This window comes from Balaenoptera acutorostrata, chromosome 16 (assembly GCF_949987535.1).
Source record: "Balaenoptera acutorostrata chromosome 16, mBalAcu1.1, whole genome shotgun sequence".
Taxonomy (NCBI): Eukaryota; Metazoa; Chordata; class Mammalia; order Artiodactyla; family Balaenopteridae; genus Balaenoptera; species Balaenoptera acutorostrata.
The window spans coordinates 26743084-26753594 of NC_080079.1; the positions used below are offsets into that span (position 1 = coordinate 26743084).

At 43.3% G+C, this 10511-nt stretch overlaps 1 protein-coding gene across 3 annotated transcripts in view; it reads right to left on the reverse strand.

Moving 5' to 3' along the window:
- WBP1L (WW domain binding protein 1 like) overlaps positions 1 to 6290 on the reverse strand; it is a 59034-nt gene extending 52744 nt beyond the window's left edge. For all 3 annotated transcript variants that reach the window (XM_007187228.2, XM_007187230.3, XM_028167768.2), the window contains exon 1: positions 6102 to 6290. In XM_007187228.2, the coding sequence (XP_007187290.1) occupies positions 6102 to 6191 (90 nt within the window). In that variant the 5' untranslated portion in view covers positions 6192 to 6290. The remainder of the gene's footprint in view (positions 1 to 6101) is intronic.
- Positions 6291 to 10511: the final 4221 nt, after the last annotated feature.

The window sequence follows — 10511 nt, forward strand, 5'->3', positions numbered from 1 at the left end:
TGAGGACCACCAATAAGAATAGCAGTGATAAGTATTATTATATTTAATAACCATGAAGTATATTCCAAAAGCTTTACATATATGTCTTTTCAGGTCCCAACAAACCTATAAAGTACGTGCTACTTTTATTTATTTATTTATTTATTTATTTATTTAGGCTGCATTGGATCTTCATTGCTGCATTCAGGCTTTCTCTAGTTGTGGCGAGTGGGGGCTACTCTTTGTTGCAGTGCATCGGGCTTCTCTTGGCGGTGGCTTCTCTTGCTGCAGAGCACGGGTTCTAGGTGTGCAGGCTTCAGTATTTGTGGCATGTGGGCTCTGCAGTTGTGGCTCGTGGGCTCTAGAGCACAGGCTCAGTAGTTGTGGTGCACGGGCTCAGTTGCTCCGTGGCATGTGGCATCTTCCCAGACCAGGGCTCGAACCCGTGTCCCCTGCATTGGCAGGTGGATTCTTAACCACTGTGCCACCAGGGAAGTCCCTAAAGTACGTGCTATTATTATTCCCATTTTATAGATGAGGAAACTGAGGCACAAAGAGGTTAAAGTAACTTGCTCAAGGATAGTAAGTGGAAGAATCAAGTTTGGAACTCAGGTAATCTGCCCCCAGAGCCCATGACCTCACCACTACATTAAACTATATTCCACCTCCACACTGGAAAACTGTTAAATCTGCATTGTCTAACAGGTAGTCAGTAGTCACATGTAGCTATTTACTCTAAATTAAAAACTGAGTATCATACCACTTTGGAAAACAGTCTGGCAGTTCCTCAAAAGGTTACACATAGAGTTATCATATGACCCAGCAATTCCACTATTAGGTATATATCCAAGAGAAATGAAAACATACATGTCTACACAAAAACTTGTACACACATGTCCATAGCAGCATTATTCACAATAGCCCAAAAGGGAACACAGCTCAAATGTCCATCAACTGATGAATGGATAAATAAAATGTGGTACATTCATGCAACTGAATATTAATCGGCCATAAAAAGGAAGGAAATACTGATACATGCTATGATACACAAATACATCAACATGGAAGAATCTTGAAAACATTATGCTAAGTGAAAGAAGCCAGTTACAAAGGACCACATGGTGTATGATTCCATTTATACAGAATGTCCAGAATGGGCAAATCCAAAGAGACAGAAAGTAGATTAGCGATTGTAGGGGCTGGGGGAGGAGGGGGTGTAATGGGGAAGGGCTGCTAATGGCTATGGGGTTTCTTTGTGGGGTGATGAAAATGTTCTAAAATTAGATAGTGGTGATGGTCACACAACCCTCTGACTCACTAAAAAAAATTTTCTGTACACTTTAAGAGGATGAATCTTTTGGCATGTGAATTATAACTCAATAAAGTTGATACAAAAAATTAAATGCCATTAAAAATTCAGTTCCGGGACTTCCCTGGTGGTCCAGTGGTTAAGAATCCGCCTTCTGGGCTTCCCTGGTGGCACAGTGGTTGAGAATCTGCCTGCCAATGCAGGGGACATGGGTTCGAGCCCTGGTCTGGGAAGATCCCACATGCCACGGAGCAACTGGGCCCGTGAGCCACAATTACTGAGCTTGCGCGTCTGGAGCCTGTGCTCCGCAACAAGAGAGGCCGTGACAGTGAGAGGCCCGCGCACCGCGATGAAGAGTGGCCCCCGCTTGCCACAACTAGAGAAAGCCCTCGCACAGAAACGAAGACCCAACACAGTCATAAATAAATAAATAAATAAATTTATTAAAAAAAAAAAAAAAGAATCCGCCTTCCAATGCAGGAGACGTGGGTTCAATCTCTGGTCAGGGAACTAAGATCCCACATGCCGAGGGGCTACTACTGAGCCCACGCACCACAATTAGAGAGAAGCCCACGTGCAGCAAGGAAGAGCCCAGCACTGCAACAAAAGATCCTGCATGTTGCAATAAGACCTGACGCAGCCAAAAATTAATTAATTAATTAATTAATTAAAAATTCAGTTCCTTAGTTATCCTAGCCACATTTCAAGGACTCAATAGCCACATGTGGCTACAAAATGGACAGCATAGATATAGATGATTTCCAACATCACAGAAAGTTCTACTGTCAGCAGAATTTCGACAAATGGATAAAAGCCCTCCTTATCGTCTAATTGCAGCTCACCTTTCAAGTCTCAAGCTATTCTCACAGTCCTCTGCACACCCACAGGCAAAGCTTCCACCACAGACTATGTGCCACTTCCAAAAGCTCCATTTTCACTCTTTCATGTCGGAATAAACTTTCCCCCTTCCTGGTCCACAGACATCCTACTTATCCTTATCAACCTTGAAAGCCCTGTCCAAATGCCTCTCCCTCTATGAAACCTTCCCTAAATCCCCACCTTCCCCCAGCCCTAGCCGTTGTTCCCACCGTCCTTTGCTTGCACTTCCATTACAGCGTTGATCCCTCCAGATTACATATCAGTGTATATTATCTGTCTTTCCCACAGGATTATTAGCTCCTTGAGGACAGGGATTCTGCTACTTGTTTGAGGGTTCCCAGTGCCTAGAAATAATAATGGCCTGTTGCAAAGAATGAACATTTTGGTAAATGTTTGTTGGATTCTACTCAAAGGATTTACAGCAACTCATGGTGTTAACTTGAGAAAACTGCTCACTTTGGTGTATAAAACAGGCTAAGAAAGTGAAAGAAAGAGGGTAAGAACCTGAAAGTCTCATATCCCACTATTCTACAAGGAATGAGGGTGGTCGCACTGAAATGCCATATTTAGGAAAGAAGAGTGGAGCAGGGCTTCTGGACTGAAAACTGGGGCAATGGAGGTGAGTAAAGGTGGGGCGGAAGGGGTATACTATTGGAGGGTGTGGGGGGAAGAAAAAAATATTATGAACCAGGGCCCCCTTCCAACTCAAAGTTTTAAGCATGGCAGAGGAAGGGCAAGGACTGCATCTCTACAGATTTGCGCCCAGCCCATCGGCTGGATCGCTTTATTGAAAAAGACATTTCTCCTAAAACTTTACTTTAATACTACAGTCAGATTTTTCTGGTTGAATCTAACCAACAAGAGAAAGAAAGAAACTCCACATATCTCCATCATAATTTAATTGAAAGAGACAAATGCCAAGGCCTTACTGTTTGGAGACTCTATTGCTTTTTTATTCTTTATGGATTCAAGGAATCACATCTGAGTTGCAATAACCTATAGGAGAATTAAGTCTAAGTTCCTAATCACAGAATGGAGTTAAACTGATGAACTTATTTGGGCCAGGATGGCAAGAAATGACTGTTCCAGTGCAGAGCTGGAACCAGGGAAAGCAAGCTGCCTAATATCATATATTTGATATTAAATGCATGTGTAAAAAACAGATTGTATTATGAAAAAGAATATATGTATATACATACATATACACATATATATAAAACTGAATCACTCTGCTGTACACCAGAAATTAACACATTGTAAATTAACTATACTTTAATTTTAAAAAAAAAAGACTGTACTTAATAGAGACATTTCAAGGGAAAAAAATGCAGTGAGGTACCCATACAATTTTCAATACAGAAGGAGTACAGAGTCTCCTCCTCAGTTCGGAGCTAGCTAGAAGCCACTTGTTGAAATACGGACAGTGAGTACCTGAAATACATCCTAAGCCAAAATGGTCTCTAAATTTTTTTTTCTTCACTGATTTCTGCAAGCCAAAAATCAACAAAAACCAAAACAAAACAAAAACTAAATTGACTAAATTGTGGTGGATTCAGAGTTAATAATTATAGAGTAACTTCCATTCCAAAGGTTAAAATTCAAAACACAATTCTCACTATAGATATTGAGAACTCGGCGAGAGAAAGAGACAGGCTATGAGATTGGGTTAGGAGTGTTGGGGGAAGGGGGTCAGAAGGAGAGAGCCTACTCATTTCAAAAACTTTCCCTTCTCTGCAGGAACTGTAAGCACATAATAGCTGCTGGCCAGTGCTAGCATCCATTCAAATGGAACAAAGTACAAAAGCCACCCTGTCCCCCAAGTAAGTATCGGAAGTGCCAGAGAAATGATAACAAAACGGTCTGTGATCCACAAGCTGCAATTAGGGCATGACACTGAAGATCCCCTCCCAAACCTTCTCTCCACATCCCAGGCTTCCATGACCTGGGAAGGAAACTCCACTTTCCATCCTTCTTCCTGCTAAAAGAAATGGATCTGGTTCCCACCAGATGCCAACCACTGCTCTCCAATGGGGAGATGTAATCCACAGGCCCAGGGCACCCGCCTCAAAAGGCTCCAAAGCCTGCACCGTTCCTAAATCAACCCCCTAGCAATGTTAATTACTGGTTATCGGAAACAGCCTTTAAAGATACTTACAGAAAGGAGCAGGTGCAAAGGAAAAGCAACAGTTTGTTCTATATTTTGTTCTCTCAGCATCTGTATTTCTTAGCTTTGTAACTTTTCTAATAAAGAAAATTTATTTCTCTTGCCAGTTTATGATTTTAACTGAGAAAACAAAGAACCCCAACAAAGCCTAAAACAGAAGAGCCCCAGCCCTAGAAAAAGGAATGTACTGGGACAGAAAATGAGCTTTATTCCTTTCACATGTTATTTCTAATATACATAAATATATTATTTGGGAAAAGCAGATGATACGTCCACAGATAAATGAATAAACAAATTATGGAACACAACGGAGTATTATTCAGCCATAAAAAGGAATGAATTACATGCTACAACATGGATAAACCTTGAAAACATTATGCTAAGGGAAAGACGCCAGATACAAAAGGTCAAAAAAAAAAGCCACATATAAAAGGTATTGTAAGATTCCATTTATATGAAATATCCTGAATAGATAAATCCATAGACATGTAAAGCAGACTGGTGGTTGCCAAGGGCTGGGGGAAGGGGGAACAGGGAGGAACTGCTTGTACAGGGTTTTCTCCCCAGGTGATAAAATGTTTTGGAACTAGATAGAGGCGGTGGTTGCTCAATATTGAGAATGCACTAAACACCACTGAATTGTTCACTTTAAAATGGTTAAATGGTTTTAAACAGCTTATGTTATATAAAGTTCATCTCACTTAAAAAATTAATTAATGTTTTAAATAGAGGATACTAATGGGCATAACATGATGCTCATAAATTCCTAGGAAAAAAGATAAGGCTTTTTGCTGGCATTCTGCTTATACTCTTGACCACAACACAAAGTTCAAATGCTAAGCTGTATAGAGTCTGCCATCTTGCTCTGTGTGTGTCTGTATATGCCCTTCTGAAAAGACACAGAAGGGAACAGAAACTGAAGAAAATAGAACGGTAAAGCCTTGCCATATGCAAGGAAGGGAAGGAGAGGTGATTACCCCTACTGCACCCCACCCAACCTGGCGCCAGGAGTAACGCTCCCATTTGGGTTTCGAAATGCCAGCCGGAGCTAAAATCAGCACAAGCCACTTAGCAAGAAAAGCTGGGGCGCTCCATTTGTTGCCCGTATTGGCATCAGCACCACCCTTTGCTCAAAACCCGGAGCTGGCCCAGATCAGCATCAGAGACCGGCTCCCCAGGCCAGCCAGCCTGAAAGTAAGAGCTTGTTACAGCTCAAGTGTGCCCTGCTGCTGAGAGGTCCCAGTCTACTTCATCTCACTTGCCTTCCAAGAGTCCTGCCTCCAACACCAGTAAAAATGGGGCCAAGTGGCCCCTAGAACTTTCCCAGGTCCAGCTTGAAATAGATATCCTCTCAGCCAGCCCCTCCTCCCTCTCAGGCCCGCTCAATAACCCACGTACCCCTACCCGCACAGACATACACGCGGCATCGCTGCCTTGGAGACCTGCTCCACTGGAGGACACGAATGCGCCCCACATGACCCCGCTTGCGCCACTATCCAGTCACAGTCATCCCAGCCCACCTGACCTAACTGCCATCTCAAAGGCCCCTCACTCGCTTGGCACCATGCCTCTGCCACCTCCGTGATACCAAAACCGTCACAGGTGTCCCTCAGCTAAACACCGACGCCCCCTTAGATCCTGTCCACTCCAGGCATGGGTACCCCTCTCGGGACCCCTCAACTCTTGGCAACAACATTCCTTCAGCCCCCTCCAGCCAGGCCTCGACGCCCCCCAGGCCCCAGCCTGGCCCGGACACCCCCTCCCCCTTACCTGCGGGGGTTCAGCCCTGGCTGACAGGGGGCTGGGCAGCGCCTGGAGGAGCAGGAGCGCCATGCCACCCAGGAGCCTTCTCCTCTCCATCCCCCTCCTGCTCCTGCTCCTCCGCCACGGCGCCGCCACCTCCCTCCTCCTCCTCCCTCTCCTCCTCTTCCCTCTTCTTCCTTCTTCCCTTCTTTTCCTGTTTCACTCTCCCCTCCCGCTTCCGGCTCCGCTCCACCCCGCCCCAGCCCAAACGCCCTCCCAGACACTTGGATGGTTTTCCAGTTCCAGCGCTTCATTGGCCCTTGCCCTTCGTCCATTGGTCAAAACAGCTGTCGATCAAATCGAAGTCCCGCCCCCTCGTGTAGACGGAAAACCGGAGAAATCCAGCCAATGGAAAGGAGGAGGAAGCCGGGCCATCTTGAGTGCTACGAGGCGGCGTAAATGCGTCCCGCTGCGCAAAGAGTGGCGGAAGTAGCTCTGATCAGGGGCGGGGCCATCCAAAACGTGAGTTGAAAAGTCTAATTCTGGTGCCACCATCTTGAATGTGGCGGAAGTATTAGATTTCCACAGTTTAGCAAAGAAAAAGAAAGGGGTATGGTAATTCTAAAGGGTGTTGGAAAATAAGTTACTTTTATAAAGTAACCTGGCACTCTTAAAAAAAGACAACTGCAGAGACTTCCCTGGTGGTCCAGTGGTTGAGACTCCACGCTGCCAATGCAGGGGGCCCGGTTTGATTCCTGGTCAGCGACCTAGGAGCCCACGTCCTGTGTGGGTGGCACGGCCAAAAAGGAAAAAGGAAAAAACAAAAAAGACAACTGCAATCTAAAAAGCTTTTGATGTCTTTTGTCTTTAAGCACAACCCCAGTACCAGAGTCCCTCTCTTGCTCTCAAACTGCTCAAGCAGTATCTTCGGTCAATTTGAATTCCTAGGCGATAGTATCTTTACCTGAGGCACAGTGCTTTGTCACCCCAAGTTCGAGGGGTGAAATTCTATTGACTCTTCTCAGAAATAGCTCTGAAATCCACCCCCACTGCTTCAATCCATGTTCTCATTTTCTGGCTAAATACAAACGGTCTCCCTGCTGTCCTGCCAGTTGCTAATTCTTCCCTCTTGAATTTCTCTCACACGTCACAGCAGCGGTGTTCTACCACCTAAAACCAAATATTATCGTCTCAGGGCTTCCCCTCTCAAAATACTTCAACTACCTACAGGATTTATTGTCCGAACTTATCAATATGGTGGTCCTTTCTGTGTCCCTCGTCCCTGTATTTTTTTTTTTCACACCTGCATACTTCTTTATCTCATCTACTGCCACTACATTTCCCACACATTCTGCTCACACCCAACAGTTAAGAGATCCCCAATGAACCGTGCTATACAATACATTTAACCTCATTTACACATTACACATACAGTTTCCCGTTTAAAATTCCTAGCTCTCATCCCCTGGTTTCTTCTTCTGAATTCACATAACGCTTACCACGCAGTGTACCTCATCTATCGTTTCTGCCTCCGACTAAATTTTTAGCTTTTTGTATGGCACACCAGGTCTTACTCATTTTTTAAACAAATCCCTACACCCTGTACATGGCCCAACCGTGAGCTCAATCAATATTGGGAAAATAGGGCTTCCCTGGTGGCGCAGTGGTTGAGAATCTGCCTGCTAATGCAGGGGACACGGGTTCGAGCCCTGGTCTGGGAAGATCCCACATGCCACGGAGCAGCTGGGCCCGTGAGCCACAATTGCTGAGCCTGCGCGTCTGGAGCCTGTGCCCCGTGACGGGAGGGGCCGCGATAGAGAAAGGCCCGCGCACCGCGATGAAGAGCGGTCCCCGCACCGCGATGAAGAGTGGCCCCCGCTTGCCGCAACTGGAGAAAGCCCTTGCACGAACCGAAGACCCAACACAGCCAAAAATAAATAAATAAATAAATAAATAAGAAAATCCTTTAAAAAAAAAAAAATATATTGGGAAAATAAACGAACAGATGAAGACCCGCAGCAGAAAAGCCAGCTGCCTGTAGCTGCCAATTTCCCCTCAAAAACCTGCCAAAGCATTTTAGAGCCGAGCCCAGTCTAGCCCACAGCTGGGCCCAAAGGAAGTTTGTTCTTGGCTTAAATGGTGGCAAAGTGGGAAACAGGTAAGAGTGAAAAAAATCGGTTCTGTCTCTGTCTTGATGCTGCTTTCCCAAGTGCTGCACAGGGTGACAAGTATTTTTGCCAGTCTTAAATTTCTTAGAATTTCATCCATTCCACAATCAAGCTCCCCAGGGGAGAATAAAAGATTGAGTACTAGGCAGGGGCCACATTATTTTCTTAGCACAGGGTCTCAATCCCAGCCTCAAGGAGTTGTAAGTCCTCCATATAGAAGCCAGGTATCACAGATGGCCAAAAAACACATGAAAAGATGCTCAACATCATTAATTATTAGATAAATGCAAATCAAAACTACAATGAGGGATCACCTCACACCGGTCAGAATGGCCATCATCAAAAAATCTACAAATTATAAATGCTGGAGAGGGTGTGGAGAAAAGGGAACCCTCCTACACTGTTGGTGGGAATGTAAATTGGTACAGCCACTATGGAGAACAGTAGGGAGGTTCCTTAGAAAACTAAAAATAGAACTACCATATGACCCAGCAATCCCACTACTGGGCACATACCCAAAGAAAACCATAATTCGAAAAGATACATGCACCCCAGTGTTCACTGCAGCACTATTTACAATAGCCAGGACATGGAAGCAACCTAAATGTCCATCAACAGAGGAATGCATAAAGAAGATGTGATACACACACACACACACACACACACACACACACACACACAAAATGGAATATTACTCAGCCATGAAAAAGAACAAAATAATGCCATTTGCAGAAACATGGATGGACCTAGAGATTGTCATACTGAGTGAAGTAAGTCAGATATGGAAAGACAAATACCATATGACATAAAAATTTAATACCCTTTAATGGAAGGCAACATAATCCAAATAGCCTTCAAGTTAACATACATAATGTCAAGCAGACAGTAAAAAATTACTAGATATGTATAGAAGCAGGAAAATATTATAATCAGGAAAAATTAGTAAACATAAACCGACACCAAGATGATTTAGATAAATAAATAGCTAAGAAAAACTTTGTCAGCTATTGAAAGTATGTATGAATCTTGAAGGACAAGATAGATATAATAAGAAAACATTTGAGGAATCTCAGCAGAGAAAGGAAAACTAAAACAACCAAAAAATCATTAGAAGTTCTGGAACTGAAAGTACAATAGCTGATACAAAAGAAAAAAAAAGTTCTGATGGGTTTAACACAAGAATGGAAATAAGAAAAAAAAAAGAGTTAATGAATTTGAAGGTAGATTATTTAAATTGATTTACTTTGAAGAACAGAAAGAAAAAATAAAAAGATTGAAGAACTTTACTATACCTCAATGACTTTTGGGACAAAAATTAAGAAGAGAGCCCTCACCAGAAACCAGATTTGCTGGAACCTTGATTATGGACTTATAGCACATGAGAAAATAAATGTCTCTTGTTCAAGCCACTCAAAAAAAGAAAAAAAATACCATATGACATCGCTTATATGTGGAATCTAAAAAAAAGAGTACAAATGAACAGAAGGGTACAAAACAGAAGTCAAGTCACAGATGTAGAAAACAAACTTATGGTTACCAGGGGATAAGGGGTGGGGAGGGATAAATTGGGAGATTGGGATTGACGTATACACACTACTATATATAAAATAGATAACTAATAAGAACCTGCTGTATAGCACAGGGAACTCTACTCAATACTCTGTAATGGCCTATATGGGAAAATAACCTAAAAAAAGAGTGGATATATGTATACCTAAAACTGATTCACTTTGCTGTACACCTGAAACTAATGCAACACTGTAAATCAACTATACTACAATAAAAAAAAAAAAAAAGCCAGGTATCATCATCATTAGGAAACCCCAATGGTTTCAATTTGGAAAACAGAAGGGAATTTTGTCCTGACTTCCTTTTCTCCCTTTACCTGAGAGCTTGAACTGAGCTACTGGACAGGACAAACACTACACCCTGCTCGGTCTGGATCAGCACTTCTCAGACCAAGGCATTTTAGTCACCCTAATCACTTCTTTCCACATCCCACAGGAGCCAAATCAAAGAAAGCAGAGAGGCCTTACAAGACAGAGCTGAGATGCGGTTTGAGTGAACTATTTTTAATCTGCTTCTGAACTGCAACCACCATCTACTCCAGACTTTTCCAAAAGAGTAATTGTCTATGAAGAGAGGAGGAATGCCAGGAGGCTTAAGGAGCTGGGAAAGAAAGGAGAAGATTGTGGATTCTTGAGAGAACATCAGTTCAGAATTGCTTCCAAGCTCTGGCTAGCTCTGGTAATGTTTTTCCTATTTGCCT